General features: G+C 43.2%; 4 protein-coding genes across 6 annotated transcripts; 1 reads left to right on the plus strand and 3 right to left on the minus strand.

Annotated features, from left to right (window-relative positions):
• Positions 1–867: 867 nt before the first annotated feature.
• hmgb3b (high mobility group box 3b) lies at positions 868–3,248 on the minus strand. Of its 2 annotated transcripts, none has more exons than XM_028982913.1 (5): positions 3,116–3,248; positions 2,342–2,541; positions 2,116–2,270; positions 1,853–2,027; positions 868–1,498 (listed from the first exon to the last, which is right to left on the minus strand). In XM_028982913.1, exons 2-5 carry the CDS (start codon positions 2,489–2,491, stop codon positions 1,358–1,360), a joined length of 621 nt encoding a protein of 206 aa, XP_028838746.1. In that variant the 5' UTR covers positions 2,492–2,541; positions 3,116–3,248; the 3' UTR covers positions 868–1,357. The 2 variants fall into 2 exon arrangements, with proteins under 2 accessions (XP_028838746.1, XP_028838747.1); XM_028982914.1 differs by lacking the exon at positions 3,116–3,248 and adding an exon at positions 2,689–2,811.
• A 203-nt stretch (positions 3,249–3,451) lies between these two features.
• mtmr1b (myotubularin related protein 1b) lies at positions 3,452–10,791 on the minus strand. 2 transcript variants are annotated; one of them, XM_028984833.1, is made up of 15 exons: positions 10,647–10,791; positions 10,387–10,492; positions 8,841–8,916; positions 8,131–8,225; positions 7,919–8,026; positions 7,656–7,757; positions 7,337–7,420; positions 7,096–7,245; positions 6,826–7,014; positions 6,453–6,638; positions 5,485–5,691; positions 5,273–5,365; positions 4,812–4,925; positions 4,287–4,463; positions 3,452–4,129 (listed from the first exon to the last, which is right to left on the minus strand). In XM_028984833.1, exons 1-15 carry the CDS (start codon positions 10,730–10,732, stop codon positions 3,950–3,952), a joined length of 1,953 nt encoding a protein of 650 aa, XP_028840666.1. In that variant the 5' UTR covers positions 10,733–10,791; the 3' UTR covers positions 3,452–3,949. The 2 variants fall into 2 exon arrangements, with proteins under 2 accessions (XP_028840666.1, XP_028840667.1); XM_028984834.1 differs by having other exon boundaries at positions 8,841–9,003.
• Positions 10,792–11,523: 732 nt separating this feature from the next.
• On the minus strand, positions 11,524–13,090 carry LOC114793125 (protein CXorf40A). The gene is made up of 2 exons (XM_028984837.1): positions 12,560–13,090; positions 11,524–12,301 (listed from the first exon to the last, which is right to left on the minus strand). The coding sequence occupies exons 1-2, from the start codon at positions 12,816–12,818 to the stop codon at positions 12,072–12,074; spliced, it is 489 nt and encodes a 162-aa protein (XP_028840670.1). The 5' UTR covers positions 12,819–13,090; the 3' UTR covers positions 11,524–12,071.
• A 492-nt stretch (positions 13,091–13,582) lies between these two features.
• septin4a (septin 4a) lies at positions 13,583–19,118 on the plus strand. The gene is made up of 13 exons (XM_028984836.1): positions 13,583–13,765; positions 13,980–13,987; positions 15,797–16,111; positions 16,291–16,387; positions 16,490–16,576; positions 16,771–16,894; positions 17,155–17,289; positions 17,539–17,656; positions 17,748–17,849; positions 17,926–18,022; positions 18,116–18,278; positions 18,529–18,628; positions 18,739–19,118. The coding sequence occupies exons 1-13, from the start codon at positions 13,717–13,719 to the stop codon at positions 18,808–18,810; spliced, it is 1,467 nt and encodes a 488-aa protein (XP_028840669.1). The 5' UTR covers positions 13,583–13,716; the 3' UTR covers positions 18,811–19,118.
• The last annotated feature ends 520 nt before the right edge of the window (positions 19,119–19,638 follow it).

A 19,638-nucleotide genomic window follows, 5' to 3' on the forward strand; every position in this document is an offset into this window, starting at 1 on the left:
CTGCACTCCCTGTAAAGAGACATACTGGATGAAAGTCTGCTCCAGAGCATTCTTGAACTCAAGGGCATACAGCCAAGATATCAAAGTAGTGGCTTCAGGACAACTCTGATAACCTCCTTGAGTGGCCCAGCCAGAGTCCAGACTTGAATCTGATAGCGTCTGGAGAGATCTTAATAAGGCTTTGCACCGACGCTTCACATCCAACTTGATGGAGCTTGAGAGGCGCTGCAAAGAGGAATGGGCCATACTGGCTAGGGATAGGCATTTAACCCTTTTTAGAACAAGGCTATAAGAAAATGTGGAAGAAAAACTATAAAATGCATACATGTGTATTAGTAGTGCTTTAATTCAAGCCTTTCAAATGAACATGGCCCATGCACTAGGATCATCGGCACCTATGGTATCAACGACTGTTTCATTTATATCCATTGCAGTTAAAGGGACAGCAAGTGTCTTACTTAGGGACAACATGGTATGAAGTGTGGTGTGAACCTTTGTGGCTCAGTGTTACCCACTAGGCTTCTGCCACCCAAACCACAGACTTTGTTAAATACGTATGCTCACGTAATGCACAAGCTACACATTTCAGACTTAACACCAGTCTTCACTTTGCACTAAAATAACTTTTATTTTTTAAGTTTCAGCCATTTTAACTCAAGTGGTTACGCCACTCCAATGCGTTGCTAGTCATGCGGCATGCAACCTTAAACTGGTAGCTTGAGGTGGTGGGATAGAAAGCCAGGCATAAAACAATAAAGGTCTAAAAATATTTTATTTTGTCAAAGGAAAGAAAAAAAAAAAAAAAAAAAAAAAAAAAAAAGTGCAAATAAGCAGAACAAGCAATGAACCGTACTAAAGCAGACCTAGTAAGTCAAAGAGAATTTATTGTCTAAAAATGCAAATAATGATTTAGTCCTAAACATTCCTCCTCTTACCAAAGACCACTCTAGATTAAATTCTACTAGAGTATGGGTTGCAGTCAACAGGTTGTGACTGCGGAAAACTCAAGTAAACTCCTCTCTCCGGAGGGGTAAAAACACTAGTGCTTTTCTTTTCATACTTTTGTGCAAGTTCTGTGTAAATGAAAACTGAAATAGAAAAATAAAGTCTAGTTCCACCCTGCCATAAGAACAGCCACAAAACACACCATTGTAAACAGGTTTAAAAACGGCTAGCGCTGTATTACTACCACTTTACAATATTAAACGTAGCAGGGTTTTTGGAAACACTGATCCATCAAATTTAAACATGAACTGAATCAGTTCTCTGCGGTGCTTTGCTCTTCCAAAAACTTCAACAATCAACTCAAGACCACACTGGGAGTGCTCACTCAGCTTTACAATAAGGATGGATACATTTATTCATCATCCTCGTCCTCATCGTCTTCATCCTCCTCCTCCTCTTCATCATCATCCTCGTCATCATCATCATCTTTGCTGGATGCTTTAGATGCCTTGTCTCCACCTCCCAAGCTGCCCTTTTTGTAGTCTGCCAGATCCTTAAAAGAGAAAGCAGCAGGTTAATGAGTTTAAATGCAGTTTCAAAGTTCTTCTGGATTCATTTAATGCTTAAAATGTAAATGTAATGCAAGTTTGTCAATGAACTATATTAAAAAAGTTCCATACACTCCAAGTTAAATTGTACATTTCTGGTTTTGGTTTTAGGTCCTTAAGAGTTTGAGACTTGACAACTACATTCTGGCTCCTTTATAAACCACATTCAGGACTAATCAGTTGGGGGAAGCATGTTGAAACATGAGCCAGCATCAGAGCGCTGAATTGTTACCCACAGTAACCACAGTAATTGACAGAAAAGTTGCCTTAGAAAAAAAATTGGTCATGTGTGATTATACCTTCTTATACTTGTCTTTAAGTTTGTTTGACTTCGCCACATAGGGCTGCTTCTCAGAGTCCGTTAAATTGTTCCACATCTCGCCAAGCTTCTTAGCCACATCGCCAATGCCTATGTTGGGATATTGGGCCTTGATGCTAGGACGCTTCTCGGAACAGAACAGGAAAAATCCTGACCTGATAAATAAATGGCATGAATTAAAAAAATGCATATAGAAGCTTTAACAGCTGTAACAACAAAAGTATGAAAAGCGCAGTCGCCTACGGAGGTCTTCTGGGCATGTTGGGATCCTTCTTAGCCTTCTTTCCCCTCTTTGCAGGATTCTTTTCTGGATTGTAGTTCACCATCTCCTGGTCATACCGGGCCTTGTCATTCTTAGCCATTTCCTCGAACTTGGATTTCTCCTTTGGTGACATAGTCTACAAAAACCAAGCCAAGTTAGCCCAACAATTCACAATTCAAAGAGGCTCAAAGCCAGTCACCGACAGACCTTCCATCGGCCAGCACATTTTTTAGAGAAGTCAGCAAAGTTGACTGGGATGTCGGGGTTCTTCTTCTTGTGCTCCTCGCGACACGTCTTCACAAAGTAAGCGTAGGCTGACGTCTTGCCCTTCGGTTTTCCTGCGTCCCCTTTAGCCATGCTCAGCAACTTGAACGATCTACTCTCTGACCTTCAATATTCCTCTATTACTGCAGAAACACAGACAAAGGGACATTAGCTTGGTTAAAACACACAGCTAGATAGTTATAGTCCCAAAAAAATAAAACTAACTACAGTATGTATTCTGAATGGTGCACATTTTCATTACAACTAAAATGTGTTAGTCTCCAGCGCACCGTAAAACATTCGGAAGCTAGTAGCTGCTGATTGTACCGCTCCGAGGTGCTCAGTCCTCGGTGAATCGGTGCGTGGAGCAGCAAGCGGCGGAAACGAGGCAGGCAGCGCCGCGAACACACGCCGCCCAAACCCGGTAAAATGGCCCCTGCTGCCGGCGACACGGCGAGCCGCCCCGCCCGCATGGCGCTCAGCGGGCCTTTAAAACGCGCTGCCGGCCCGCAGTTGTGGAGAACCGCGGTGGAGGGGGGGGTTCTACGCGGCGGCCGCTGAAAATACACGCCGTGTAATCTACACGTCGGCCAGACGACGCGGCATCGCCAAACTTTTTGTGGCGCTCGGTAACGCGGATTTAAACTCGCTCACGCGTGTCTTGCAGCGGGCGGGACGACGCGCCGACTGTTAAAAGCACGAAGCGTAAAAACTTACTTGGTCCCGAACTTGCGTGTGCTCGCCTCGTCCTGCGTGCCTGACGGGGTAATGGTGGCGACTCGGCGGCCCGCGGAAGCCGCTGCGTCTTCATAGGCCCGCGCTCAGCCTCGCGCTAGCTCGCTACGAGAGCTCCCTGATTGGCTGCTGGGCGCACGAGTTTGAAACAGCCTCCGTCGCCGCTGATTGGACGGCGCGTCGTGCATATTCAGGAGGCCTGCGCTCCCATTGGTGCGCAAAGGTCAAACGGTGCCACGGTATACAAAAATAGGACCTCGGGTCTAATGCGCTATATTTGACGTGCGAAATGTGAAAAACACTGCATACTGTTGCACATCCATTATATATGTATATATATTTGTTGGTCATACACAATTAATTTCCATAGACTTTAAATAAATCATATAAAACACATTTATATAAGCATCCATCTAAATGGTAAGTTATAATAAACATTTTTGGATTTGCTCACATGAAACCACAGTTTTAAGGTAAATAAGTAAAACATTTAAATTAGTTTAAAGTTTAAATTAGATGAGAAAGAAAAATCCCCTTACAAATCACTACCTGTGGACCAGAAGGGGGCACCCATGTGCTACACTTATGACATAAAAGAAAGGTCTAGACATTATTAAAGAAGAAAAGAAAATGTAGAATCTGAGGGAAAAAGGAAAACATGAAAAACATAATAAACATTTTTTTTATATCTGTTAATCTGATATATATATATATCTGATAATGCTGTTCCTCATACCAGTGGACAGGACACACAGTTGGTCAAATGCATGTTCAAGAAGCCTAAAGATTTCTGATTTGTTCATGTGCGATTAAGTCTCACACAGTGGTGTGCATGGTCATGCCCCCTAGGTGTGAGGGGGAAGATGGCCTTCTGGAGGTGGGGGACAGTGTGGAAGAAGAGAGTGAAAGTGACGCATCTCGCTGCAGTTCATCAACTCTTCTCTGAAGCTCAGAACGTAGAACCAGCATCTCCTTTAGACTCTGGTGCACTGGCACCTGTAAAAAAAATATTATATCTATATTAAGAACAGTGATTTTCTTTACTTGACATTTTTATTTTCATACACATTTTTTGGTTTAGTGAACAGAATAGGAGCAGACTAATACATGGTGAAATATGATTGCTCTAAGTGTCATAGATTCAGATGCTGACCTGTGGTCTCATTCGAGGGTTCCAACGCACATAGTAGCTCACCCATAACTCTAGGTGACGCAGACTAGTCAGTGGGTACAACACATGGTGCTCGTAGTTCACATAGAATGGATTGGTGAAATCCTCCACTTGGCTATTGATGTATGACCACAGAGACACAGTTTTTCTGGGTACACCCTGGGAAACAAAAGACATTGTTGTACAACAGCTTATTAGTCAAACAAAGATTTAAGAAGTTCACATTTTGGCAAGGTAATATTCTCAAATACTGGAATGTCCTTAACTTTAACACTGGACTGTCAAGGCACCATGACTGAGTCCTGAACGCTGCAGTGAAAACAGTGTCCCTAATGAAAACTGCAGCTCGCAATACTTCTTAGGACAACATGAGAATGCCTTAATGCTATTCACATATAAAGACCAAACAAATAGAATATAAAACTAGGAATGTATATGTTGATTTTTTGAGATCTGCCATAATCACATGCATGAAGAAATGTCCGAGTGCAGCGTAAAATGTCGTGCCTTGATGACTCTCTCCTTTTCACTGTTGTACAAGAAGGTCCCAAACAGGCAGCTGTACAGGTGGTCAAGTACTGTGATGAGGAAGAGTTCATTAAACTCAAATGCAGAGGGGAACTGTGGGAGCAAAACAGAAAAATGGACAGTAAGTGACAAATGGCAATGCTATATGCTCTGCCAACATAAAGGATAAGTAATTGTTGCATTGGTTTTGGTTGATTAATGTTATGCTGGCGTGTCATCTTGACACTCCCAAGTTTCTTCCCAGTCAGTCAATAAATATGGATTTAATTTTGGTAAAAAAAACAAAAAAAAACATAATTATTCACTTGCATAGATTTCTATTTAATTCATCCATCAAATGCCATCAAGAGTGGGAGTTAACATTGCTCAATAATTAACAAAAAAAAAACTCTGGTACTGGTACTTAACAACTATCTGTCCATATTTTGTGCTCCACATACCTGTCTGGTCATCTGCCACACACAGTCCATGAACTGCACAAACAAGGGTGAGCGCTCAGAGTTGGCATGGTTCTGGTCACCGTGTCCAATGCGCTGTTAAACAAGATGTATAATTTTGTGAACAAACAGCTGTGTCTTAAAAATGCAAAATACAATCTTTAGAACAGAAGAGGGAGATGTTGTGAAACAAGATGGGTCAAATGGTCCCTGACCGATGCAAAGCGATGTCCAAAGCTGAGCCACTCTTTCTCCAGCAGCACTTGAAAGCCACAGATTGAGCGGTAGTACCCATCCAGCATGAGCATAGCCAGAGAGGTCAGCTGTGCTGTCCGGTCCCAGCCGTCACTGCAGTGCACCACTACTGATGTCTTCCCAGACTCCAACCGATCAGCGATGCGCACTGCCCCAGCCAGCAGCAACTGAAAGAGGTCAGAGGAAAAGGTAAATATTTTTCAAAAGTGTGTATATGAAAGGAAGATGGAGGTTACTTGAGTACATGAGCAACTGGTTCTTTTCATACAGCGATTCTTTCCCCAGAATATGTACAGTAGAGGCCAAAAGTTTGGACACACCTTCTCATTCGATGTGTTTTCTTTATTTTCATGACCATTTACATTGGAAGATTCTCACTGAAGGCATCAAAACTATGAATGAACACATGTGGAGTTATGTACTTAACAAAAAAAGGTGAAATAACTGAAAACATGTTTTACATTGTAGTTTCTTCAAAATAGCCACCCTTTGCTCTGATTACTGCTTTGCACACTCTTGGCATTCTCTCGATGAGATTCAAGAGGTTTTCCTACAGTCTTGAAGGAGTTCCCAGAGTTTTTTAGCACTTGCTGGCCCCTTTGCCTTCACTCTGCGGTCCAGCTCACCCCAAACCATCTCGATTGGGTTCAGGTCCGGTGACTGTGGAGGCCAGGTTAAGTACATAACTCCACATGTGTTCATTAATAGTTTTGATGCCTTCAGTGAGAATCTACCATGTAAATGGTCATGAAAATAAAGAAAACACATTGAATGAGAAGGTGTGTCCAAACTTTTGGCCTGTACTGTACATACACAATGAGCGACATACCAATATGTTATTGTAAATGGATTAAATGTGGCTTTGTTATTTTACACACGACGTGCACTCAGGTTTGGTACATGCCAATCATTTATACTGTGATCTTACTCTGATGTACTCCAGCCAGTGTGTGTTGTGGATGGATGAGAACCAATGAGCTTCATCAATGGTGGGATACACCACCTCCTTCAGTTTCCTCAGTGACTCACGCATCACATGCATGTTGGGAATCTCCAGGAAGTTCAGCTCCACATTGGGATAGAAGTTCTCATTCTCGTATCCACCATCTTTGGCCTGGAATCACAGATGCTCAGTTCTTTTTCAAACAGGTCTGTGACTGTTTGCCTCTGAATTCAGTACTGAACCCTGGCAACAATTGTGAGAGGTTTTTTTTTTTCGTAAATTTTCTTTATGAGAGGTGAGCCAACTCCAGACACTGTGGTTCATTAGTGATTAACTCATGTCTAGTGGTATAACTAACCTTGTTGGTGTCTGCAAAGCTGCTCTGTCGTGCATCATAGATGCTGAGTTTGTGCGACTGTGCATTGGCGTCCAGGATGATCTGAAGGTAGCGCTCATCCTCTTTGCATCGGCGGTCAGAGGGACCCACCTGGGGCTGACCACAGCGAATGATTGCAGCCTGACTTTCCGGATGGATCCAAGACAAAACCTTAGGAGAGTGTTTTAAAATACACTGCATTACATTTTTGCTGCTGTTAAAATTGCTGAGAAAAACACACACACAGCTTACTGGAATTCGGTGTTTGGCCCTGAACGCAGCTGCTCTCCTCAGCTCATCGTCTGTGATGCTTGAAGGAACAGCCAGCAGGGCCGGGTAGGAGTCACACAGATCGTAATTGCTGTTAATTTTGCTGAGGATCCAACTCTCGTTAGGTAAACCCTGCACATATCACACACATAGAGACACGGACAAGGGATCAGAGCACAGAAGACCAAGTTGTTTATCCTGACGTCTTCTTCTCCTTTCCTACCAGTCTTCTGTACTCAGTGACTGGGTCATACACTTTCCACCCATCTTCTGGAAACTTCTCCTGGTACAGGAATGCAAACAGTGGCTACAAGAAAAGTCAGCAAGAGACACAAGTCAATAATGATGCTGCATTCTAGAGTACCACATTTCGCAGTGGTGTGTCATATGTGGCACTTCATCACTTTCACTTAATATATTTAATCGATTACATGCAGGCTAAGATATTCCTTTCACTCATGTTCATTTTATTATCACCTGTCCTTGTCATTTCTGTGCAATGTGCATAACGTTTGTGAATTGCCGGTGGAAAGGTGGCATACCAGGTCATTTGACAAGGGAAAGGAATATTTGCTCAACATCTCAAAGATTTCCAGCTTTCTGTGTTCCTCTTTCTTGTAAGCAAATCTTGGATTTCGCAAGTCCTGCGGAACAAAGCAGTCAAAAACACTTCCGATCTCTATTTAACATGCACTCAGACAAGTTACATTCACTACAGCTTTATTGCCAATCATGTCAAAGGTACATCAGGGTACAACAAATAAAAAGCAGAGACGTGACTGAGTTTCGCGATCAGTCATCTGACCTTGCTCACAACCTCCAGGCCGCGAGTGTTCTCCCCGTGGTTCTGCACTCCAATCTTCTCCAGACGGCTCATAGCCCCCAGTGGGACCTCCAGGGCGAATGGAGGATTCTAATTTAACAGCAGAGGTTAGGTTATCCCTACACTATTCGCTCCAAGGCCACAATGTTAACAACAAAGTGAACCACGAGGAAGGAAATAGAGGGCAGTTTTACCCGAGCCAGGCTTTTGAAGTAGAGTTTATAGTCAGTGATGGTGAGAGTACCACTGACAGCCCCAGAAAATGGGCAGATGTACATGACGTCTTTTGCTGGAGAGAAAAACACAAGAAAGCAGTGTCTGGGTGTCTGGGTGTAGAGGGTATCACACCTGCCTATGAACCCGAAGACTATAAAGTCACAGGTTCAAACCCCACCTACTACCACTGTATCCTTGAGAAAGACACTTAACCCTCAGTGGTTAGGAAGACTGTCCCTGTAACTACTGATTACGACACTGTAAGTCACTCTGGTTAATGGACAAGGGTGTCTGGTAAATGCAAGAAATGTAAATGCAACAACAATGTCCTTTAAAATAATTTACAATACTTTGCATGCATATGCCACCAGCAGCATTCTGAATTAATATTGTTTAATACAATGTAATATCTAAAATATCTAAAAATACACAAACAGAGCATTGCATTAGGGAATACATCAGGCAAGACATTTTACTTTTAATAATTGTAAAATTACAAAAGCATGTGACTATACTTCGATGAAGGCTGTACACTGCAGTTCACTATCTATATTCCTATTTGTTTAAAAAAGTATAAACATTCTTACCAAAAAATTGGCCCACCCCACACAGTCCAAAGGTACGAGCATATTTACTTGCTGTGAATAATCAGTGTCCACAGAGAAAAACATTTTTGAGCTGCTCGAACCTATAGCTTTGATGCTCTCCCCCGGAATTCGTGGTGCCTCCTCCATCTGAGCCTGTTTATTTCCGTCTCTTAAGGCCTGAAGAGAAAACAGCAGATGGTCATGGTTACAGAAAGATAAAATAAACGGAACTAAATTAAGTCCATCCAAGACATTGAAAAAACACTTGCAGGCAGGGTTCTGGAATGCTGGCTAAATTGTACCACAAAATCCAAAAACTTCTTAATGCCACCTTTGCTTAATGCAAAGTCTAAAATCAAACGTTAAAGATGGAGAAACTGCCTTTTATGCCTCTTATACTCCTGTGAAAATCAGTCTTGCTGAAAAAATTGACATTTTTATCTCAGTTCTGTCCACTGTTTAAACCGACTTGGTCTGAGACACTAGTTGAACACCACTAATCTGTAGGCTGATGGAAAAAGGTCAAGGGCCACACCCAAACCCAGTCAGACGAAAACATTCCAATAGCCACATGCTTCACTGGACTGAATTATGAATACATCACAGAGGCACAAGCCAGACACACTGTACTTTTTTCATACAGATAAAGGCTTAAATTATCACCCACCATGTTGTATATCGGTTAGAGAGTTCACATGATTTTATATTTCAACAGTGGCTGTCTTACTGACTGTTGCACCAGCAAATGTGCACCTTAAACTGTATGTACAAGACTGAAGCTGATAAAGTAGTTCAGATACAAAGCTGTTGTTTCTAATAAAGTGATGGTGACTTATGTTACCATTTACGTATTAAAATGAGGTCCGTGGTACATTAAATGTAACTGAATGTTGCTTTCACACAAATGAAACAACAACAGCTTTAAGTTCCAAACACACAACTGAGAATGCTGATCAGCAAACCACACCCCTTGGCCCTGAATGGAATACCATGTGACCAGGGTGACCACTTGGCACTGGCCCAGTGCAGAGGAGAATTCCACCATTCTGCCGAGGCCCAGATGTGACAGGGCTGTGGAAAGCTCCACAATCAGATCCACTCTGACAGCACAATACACAGACAGAGACAGAGGGGATAACGGTACAAAATGAATCCGCCGACCGGTTTGCACACAGTCTGTGGTGTGCAACACCCTCACAAAGCGGAATAGAAAGAAGGAGATATGAGTTTCACAATCCCGCATTAACATGTTTGAGCAGTGCAACACATGCCCTTTGTTTAGCAGTGCAGTGTTACGTGTGCCGTTTAACCGTTCAGGTTCAGGTTCACTGATTTATTCTGGAAAAGATATATATCGTCGTCCAGCGATGAACATCAACACTGTACATTCCCACACATACCGAATTTGTACGCTGTGCAGCACAGCTGTAGGCACTTAATAGTGGAAAAATCTGGATGCCTTGAATGGCACGCGGCCTGGCTTAAGACAATGATATGAAGCTTATGAAAGCTCGTCTTGATTATGAAGCTCTGTTTTGGGAACTTTGGAATACGGCCCGGAAGCAGGAAAATTCATCGGGGCTGTGATGCCAGCGATGAGAAGCAGGAGGTGTCACCAGCAGGACTTTGGGGTGGATGGAGTTCTACCTTGTGGTCCCGAGAGGCAGGCTCGGGTGGAGCAGGTCCAGGTATGTGGGTGGAGATGGTGGCCGCGATGAGCTGCTTGCACCACTCAACGTGGGACCCTGTTGGGCTGCAGCCAATCGGGTCCTTTAGGACATTTCTTACACATGCACATTCTACGGACATTTCATGCATTTTAACAAAGACATATATTGAGAAACTTTCTGAAGACTACGTGGCACAGCAGGACGCAGCCGCAGGCGTCACATGACCACCGTACTCGCCTGTCCAGCGCCTCGGTACTGGCCGGTCCGGATCCGGGGCGAGGCGCCTTTCTGCCGGCGCTGGGCTCCCCTCCGTGCTTATCCATTTCGCCGCGCGTCTCTCCGTGGGCGCCGCCGCCCCGCCCCGCCCCGCCCCGCTCTGACGTCACGGCCGTGCGTGGAGTGACGTGGCGCTGCGCGTCCGCACGTTCAACAGGTCGCGCTCCGACAGGTCTCGTGTAAAGTTAGAAACAGCGTCTTTCCAGCCGATCGTTTGCAATTGTTTATGTACTTTAGTGTAGAAATAGCCCTCCATGTGCTCACCAGAGGTAACATGACTGCCACCCGGTATCGAGATGAGACCCTCAGACCCCTTGTGAGACCATATTCTGGTGCGGTTCCTCCTAATGCATGACAATGCTGGACCTCATGTGGCTTGAGTGTATCATCAGGCATTGATGTTTTATACTGACCCGCTCGTTCTTCAGACCTGAATCCAATTGAGCACATCTGGGACATCATGTCTCGCTCCATCCACCAACATCACAGACTGTCCAGGAGCTGGCGGATGCTTTAGTCCAGGTCTGGGAGGAGATCCCTCAGGAGACCATCCGCCACCTCTTCAGGAGCACGCCCAGGTGTTGTAGGGAGGTCATACAGGCACGTGGAGACCACACACACTACTGAGACTCATTTTGACTTGTTTTAAGGTCATTACATCAAAGTTGGATCAGCCTGTAGTGTGTTTTTCCCACTTTAATTTTGAGTGTGACTCCAAATTCAGACTGCCATGGGTTGACTAATTTGATTTCCATCGATAATTTGTGTGATTTTGTTGTCATTACATTCAACTCTGTAAAGTACAAAGTACTTAATAAGAATATTTCATTCATTCAGATCTAGGATGTCTTATTTATTTGTGCTCCCTTTATTTTTTGAGCAGTGTGTGTATTCATATTACAGTGTATTTGGGTACAAAAGCATTTGTGTGAAAATGAGTGCATCTTAAATAAAACAACAACACATTAGGTGTAGGTGACATGTTGTGCTGGTGGCACTGGGGGCTGTTACTACATAACGGGTAGCCAAATAAGCAGCGATAGTTCACTCTCCTGCTCAACTTCTTGGCCGTCTTCCTGACTCCAGACAACACAGTATCTAAAGAAAATGGCCCAAAGTCCCTATGCGCTAGCAGATGCATCTTAAACAAGAGAACATATGACAACTAGTTACAGTGATGGGCATGACTTATTATAGGGACAGGGGCTGGTACATGAAAAAGTATGTGGCAGCTTTACAAACATGCCAGATATCCAGAACAACATGACATGTTTGGTGCAGTAACATGTACACACATGATTTGCATGTATTAACACAACCAACCAAAACAAGTACGGATAGGTATATTTATTACATAGCTTGCCTGTGTTTCCCTGTAACAAAAAGTTATCCAACCTCACTCTGACAAGTGGGCAGTAGTTGCACTGGGATATTTACGGTCCAAATGTCTTTATGCCCTCGGGCATACATTGGCTGTTTGAGCCAGCGTGGATTTGACAGGCGTGTGAGGAATTTCTGGGCCAAGCCAGAGAGCAGCGCTGCCGTCTCCAGCTCTCGCAGCTCCTTCTCAGGGAGATCTTGAGGACAGCACCACGTGTCACCAACATCCACCAGACCTGAAATCAAATCAGGTCAGACATGTTCTAGACACTGAATATAGACACTTATGGTCATTTTGTAGTTTTCTTGTTCTCAATACAAATAATAATTTTTAAAAATGATCTTGAATTGAAAATTGAACAAAGTTAGAAATAATGATGACATTTGCAAGTCTTATTGCTTCTTTAATCAGCACAACTAATCAAGTAAAAAATAAGGGCATTTGTAAACTTCACAAAGGTAGCCTAGTTTTAATAAAAGACTCGAATACACACCGGCAATAACCCCACGGCCAAATCTTTCGCCAGACTCCAGCAGCGTCTCTATCTGACACTGGTCCATCCCCAGCGGGTCTGCAAGGATCTCTCGCCACTCCCCACACTCCCAGTCCTTCTGCGCGACGTGAATGGCAAGGGTGCAGTTCCTCATCTCGGACAGCAGAGGGCGCCACCGCGTCTCCACAGTTTTCACGCCGTTCAGGACCAGACCAGCGTACGGCTGCCTGAAGGACAAGCATCCTACCTGTAAAGTCATATTGCAGGACCGACGCAGCAGACGAGTCGTTGCACATAAACACTCCCCGGAGTAGTTCTCAGCTTGCAATCAGAACCACGACACGAGGGCTCATGAGGGGCACAAGGAAACGCAGGGTGCTCCAACACAGTATCGCGTCTTCATGCAGATGAAAGCAGCGTATGGCGCTCTAAGGGTCCTTTGCGATTGGCAAAAACAGCTAAATTCCACGCACAAGCGCCTGCGTTGTTACACACGGCATCGCTGCCGGGACACTTTACTTCCGTGTCAGGAAATGGGGCGCTCAATTCTTTCAAAATAAAAGTATTTCGCTCAGGGAATAAGAGCCCCTTGCAAATATTTTATCGTGAATATTGGTCCGTGAAATGAAAGGCTTTTAAGGTCTGCAGCAGTCTTAAAATATTTTTTTTCTCTACTTGCTGTCATTTTATATAAACTTTCACTGTAAGATAAATTGTAAGATATGATATATTTAATGCACAGACTATCGTGTAGATTTACTTTATAAAAATGAAGGTTTACAGAGTACATCTCAGCATTTGTTGAGTAAACTTTAATAACCAAACTGAATGAAAAAGCGTGATTTGTCACGATGCACTTTCTGTACTGGTCAGCAAAACAGATGCAGCGTTAAAATGTGAATTGCTTTTCTTTGAATCCCTTCTCGAAAACTTGAAATATAAATTATGCCCAAACAAACTGCGTACACGCATGGTCTGTCCACCATTGCCCACGAACTCTTATTTATAATCGTTCTACGTCACCGTACGCACCTGTCGACCCTTCTTCGCTGCTCGTCGTGCCTCCTCGCTTTATTCGGGTGGCTCTTTTATTCTTTTTCATAGGAGCACCACTTTCGACAGCAGTAGCAGTAAAGGCCATTACTTGCTGAGGTCGGATGGATCCGTCACCTGCCCACCAGCGCAGGAATTCCGTGTTCAGGCGTGGTGAGTGGGGAAGGAGTCTTAGGGAAATGGGAAAATGCATGAACAGAATTTAAAATTCATGGGTACGAACGTATTTCGAGCCAGGTCAAATATTTGACATGCTTGAGGAGTAATTTTTTTTTTTTTTATGCAAAATATTGTACCACAGTGTGTTAGTGTCTGATAGTGGCAGGCTCTTGAATTTGTCTTTTATGTTCACATGCTTCCGAGACAGAAGAGGAGGTAGGACAACTTTATACGGTTGTTGTAATGTGTTTAGTTCATATTTTAAACGTTGAAAAATAAAGGAAATAAAACCAATTTTACATTTAAGTTGCAACTCTGCATCGCCTGTTTCACAACCAGCCCCCGCCACACACAGATCAGAGCTTTAGTGTAGGGCGTTAAGCTGACTGCAGAGGATTATGGGTAATGAGAAGGGACAAATGCATCACACACGACAATGTTCATTTAAGCCGCTGCAGTTTTGTACAGACAAAGTGAAAAGGTAGTGAGTTAGTAGATGTGAATTAGTGCCACATAAAGAGTTTGTGCTGGTTCGGCTCTATCGTCAAACTGAACAAGATTTCGTTAGAGACAAGCCTTGTATATTTACAGCATTTATCAGACGCCCTTATCCAGAGCGACTTACAATCAGTAGTTACAGGGACAGTCCCCCCCGGAGACACTCATGGACACAATGGTAGAAAGTGGGATTTGAACCTGGGTGTTCTGGTTCATAGGCCACTACCACCCAGTAACACTGTATATAACACTGGCCGAACCAGAGAGATTGGTGAGCCGAGGTTTACTTTTTTTTTTTTTACATGCTGAATCATGGAAAATAGTTATTTTCCACAGACAAGGTCGATGTCATCTGATTACTACAGTAATGGCTTAATGAGGTCAGAGATTTAAAAAAAAAAAAAAAAGTGAAGTGATTGTCACATGTGATACACAGCAGCACAGCACACGATGCACACAGTGAAATTTGCCCTCTGCATTTAACCCATCACCCTGAGTGAGCAGTGGGCAGCCATGACAGGCGCCCGGGGAGCAGTTTGTGGGGACGGTGCTTTGCTCAGTGGCACCTCAGTGGCACCTTGGCGGATCGGGATTCGAACCACCAACCTTCTGATTACAGGGCCGCTTCCTTAACCGCTAGGCCACCACTGCCCCTACAAGTCCTGACAAGAGGCAAATGCTATAGAACGTTTAATACGTTTAATTAATTGTGTAATTACAGAGGCTTATAACCTAACACAGAGAAGACAAGTTTAGCTTTGTTGAAGAATCTGGACTGATATTTCTGAATTTTTTTTTACATTTTCAAGTTGGTATATTGCTTTTAGTTCAAACACAGCTTACACCTTAGTGTTGGTAATCTTGCAAGAATGTACTGTACTGTGCAAAAGTTAAATGTTTTTTGTCTTCCCAACAGTAAATGTGAAATAGTTCAGGAAATTACTAAAAAGGCAAAGTGGCAACATTTTCATGTTGATATCTAGCGATATCAAGAACTGGGGGTTGGTGTCTCCCAACTCTGGATAAAAGATTGATCTCCTACAAGCAAAAGTGTACGGATGAAAAACGACATTGTATTTCTGCTCAGATGTTATGCCCCAAAGTCTAGGGACAGGGGTGCAACAAAAGAGAGGGGAGCACACACCAAAATGACAAAAAAAACTATGATGGTACAAAAACGGTCACCTTGTGCAATAATATGGTTCAGAATACTGCCACTCGACACTGCTGTGTGAAGATGTTGACATGACATTGCACGGTTCTCTAGATTGTCAATGCAAACCGCTGCCATTTTAACTCATCCACCTTGTACCAGGCCACCAATCACAATAGTGAGTGGATAATGACAAGACCACCTACAATCCTGCATGAACACACACACACTACATCACAACAGGACGTCACACAGAGGACTATAGGCTAACAGAGTCTTTTTCTGTATATACATATTGCCATTGTTTAAAGAAATTAAGAGAAATCTCCAATAAACAGTTTAGCTAAATCAGTATTTGATCAATGTTTGATCAGCTGTCCAGCCTGTCTGTTGATGAATCAGAAGATACAGAGCTGGCCTACACCATGAAAGATCTTCCCCTACGAGGCGGCCACACGTTCCCTGGCCGTGACATGAAGGAGTGGAGTTCAGAGGTCGTTCAGCCACTAACCCCTGGCACGCCCACTTTTTCACGGCCCTGCGGCTCCCTGGGGAGGAGCTACCTGGACTCAGAGTATGAGAGCCTGAGTCGATACCCCCTCTCCACCATGAGCTCATTGGAGTCTCCTGTAAGCCCCTCGCGCCCCAAAAGCCCCTGGGGCCGCTTTGACCCTTACGACTCTACTGAGGTAAGGCTATTAAAATGACCTGACCTATACTGACACTACACTTGGTTTGCAGGAAAACAGCTTAGCACGCTGGTCATTCTTGTTAATTTGTAGTAAAGAAATGTACTGCTGCCAAAAGCACACTAGCACTGATGAGCAAACATGAAAAAGCTGAATTGAAGATTTTCTGTACATTTTAGGACCAGGATAAGGAGTATGTGGGTTTTGCCACACTGCCAAACCAAGTGCACAGGAAGTCTGTTAAAAAAGGCTTTGCTTTCACACTCATGGTGGCAGGTGAGATCATATTGACCAAATGTTCCTGTTTTTCAGACCTGTCTACCTCATGGTCTTAATAAAAAGCATTTTGGAATGACTTGTCTCTTTCTCTGGCATTAGGAGAGTCTGGTCTTGGAAAGTCAACGCTGGTCAACAGCCTCTTCCTCACAGACCTCTACAAGAACAGGAAAGTGCTGAATGCAGAGGGTGAGGAGCCTATAACAGCGGTGACACGGGTCGCTTTCTCCATGTAATCACCACCCCCATCAAAGCCCATTTCTAACAGGTCCACCGGTAGCAGCCCATGGAAATTGTAAATGTCCATGCTGAATAGAACATTGAAATTCTATAGTTTTCACTTCCACTAAAGTCCCTGTCGCTTTTGTTTTCTGCAATCCCAGAACGGATCAGCCAGACGGTGCAGATCAACAAGTACACGGTGGGCATTGAGGAGAAAGGGGTGAAACTGAGACTGACCATTGTGGACACTCCGGGGTTCGGCGACGCAGTCAACAACACATGGAGGTTACTTCATAAATGTGTTGCTCTTGTAGTTCTGCAATTGGGAAACGTGAACAGGCGAGAATCGGCACAGCTGGACAAGACCCCTGGCAGACAGACAGTATTCAGTGGTTGCGGAAGACTCAAACAGATTGATGCGGAGCCCAAAGAAACGGCATGATCCATCAGAAGTGCCATTGTTGTTCAAATGTGTTTAAAAGCCCCTGGAGTCGTGTATACATGGAGCAGTAGAACCGCATCATTCGCTTTTTCTTTCAACACAGCTGGAAGGCGGTGGAAGAGTACATCGACCTGCAGTTTGAACAGTACTTCAGAGACGAGAGCGGCCTGAACCGCAAGAACATCCAGGATAATCGCGTGCACTGCTGCCTGTACTTCATTTCTCCCTACGGCCACGGGTAAAGGAACGCTTTTTGAGTCCTTACGCATTATTACTAAGATAATAAATGATAGAAATAATGAAGTATAACGTGTCTGTTCTTTCTTTTCTTTTTTTTTTACTTAAAGCACTGTTTGTTTTAAATGGTTTTACATTCCAGTTTTTTTTGACAAATTTTTGCGTCATTAGATCAGGTCTCCAGTATCTTACAGCTTAATATTCATTCAGTCTGAATAAACCATCACCATTTCGTGATTATGTTTTTCAGGCTGCGACCGCTGGATATTGAGTTCATGATGGCGTTGCATGAGAAGGTTAACATTGTTCCCGTCCTGGCCAAGGCCGACAGTCTGACACCTTCAGAGATCAGGAAGAAGAAGATGAAGGTTTTTGAAAGTGTTTGTGAATTGATGTGCATGGGGCAAGTTTTGTAAGTGTGAGGTGTTCATGAATTCAGCGCATGTTTGATGATTTCAGATACGTCAAGAGATTGAGAGGTTTGGCATAAAAATGTATCAGTTCCCCGAATGCGACTCAGATGAGGATGAGGAGTTCAAACTTCAGGACCAAGAGTTGAAGGTAAAATTCTACTTCTGATCAGAACAGTAGAGTGTTATTTTAAGTCATCGCAAGTTATTTCTGCTCCTCGTCCCAGGATAGCATCCCCTTTGCTGTGATTGGGAGTAACATCCTTGTGGAGAGTAAAGGGAGAAGGTTCAGGGGGCGCCTGTACCCCTGGGGTGTGGTGGAAGGTACACGCAAACACACATTTATGATTCGCTGTGTGTGACACATGCAGCAGATATGTTTTGTGCACTCTGGTTTATTTTGTCCGTTTCCTGCAGTGGAAAACCCAGCTCACTCTGACTTCCTGAAGCTGCGGAACATGCTGGTTCGAACCCACATGCAGGATCTGAAGGATGTCACCCGGGAGACACACTATGAGAACTACCGTGCTCAGTGCATCCAGAACATGACCCGCATGGTTGTTATGGAAAGGAAGCGCAGGTGAGCACGGGACAGATTGGTTTCCTGTAAATGTAACTTTACATTTACAGCATTTATCAGATTCCCCCATAGTCACAGTGACAGGCGTCCCATAGTTACAGGGACCCTGAGCACCTCAGGGTTAAGGGTCTTGTAAATCATATAAAGGCCATTATACTTGTACAGAATTATAAGTCTTCATAATACTTCATATAATACTGTATATTTTTGCACACTGTTAACAACCATGTTGTGTATTTTTGTGCACTAGTCTGTGTAACCGGTTGAGGGAGAGTGCATCTGACCTGCCCATCCCTTTGGCTCCTGTGGAAAGTGAGACAGAGCGACTGATTTGGGAGAAAGATGAGGAGGTGCCACACAATCAGCAACAGAGACCCACCATAACTATTTGAACTTGACCCGGAGTGATGCAGGTTCTCCTCTTTCAGGCCCTCTCTCATGCATCTCCTCTCTTCCACAGCTGCGTCGGATGCAAGAGGTTCTGCAGAGGATACAGGGCCAAATGCAGATGTCAAACAAAGATGGCTTCTGACTGCCATCATTAGCTCGACAGCCCACCAGTCCTTGGTAAAATTCAGAACCAGATCACAAAGTTGACGAAACCAGTACTAAATATACATGTTTGTACTGAATTATCCAACATAATCAGTTCTAAGTATTTGATTATGTTCTAATATCTTTAATTATTCTGTACGGATTCAGAATATTTTAAAACATTTCTAAAAACAAATATATAATTATTGTATTTCAGCAAAGCAAAGTTTGTACAGATTTTGTACAAGAATGTGTGTATGTTCTGTCAAAAAAGAGAAGTTAAATAAATACGTTCAAACAGACAAATGGAGGAATATCCTGGTTTCAAATGATTATGCTGCAATTTAATGCTGCAAGCAATGCCCCGCATCACAGTGAGTCAACTTAGATTCAAAGAAGTGAAAAAATGAATAAGAAATAAACGTACAACATACCAAACTAAATTTCATAAGATTTATTGTGAATCTTCATTATTTTATTAATTGTAGCATATGCCTTCCTGTTATTATTTTATGAATATTTTTAAACATAGTGGACAATTAGATCTAAATGCAGCCCAAAATGTACAGGCGATATATATTTATAACTTAAACTTTCTCCATAGGGAAAAACGCACAGTTTTTTTATATATATAATATCAATGTAGAATGAGGTCTAAAGTTCCCCACACATTTTACTGTGTTATACATGGTCCCAGAAAAAAAAAGAAATTAAAACAAAAACATTTAAACAGAAATAAATTGCAATCTACATGCAAAAAACAGGCAACAGTATCCATCTTAAAATGCACAAACATATATGTGAATGCGTGCATATACTCACATGT

The sequence above is a fragment of the Denticeps clupeoides genome, chromosome 6 (genome assembly GCF_900700375.1).
Source record: "Denticeps clupeoides chromosome 6, fDenClu1.1, whole genome shotgun sequence".
Lineage (NCBI taxonomy): Eukaryota > Metazoa > Chordata > Actinopteri > Clupeiformes > Denticipitidae > Denticeps > Denticeps clupeoides.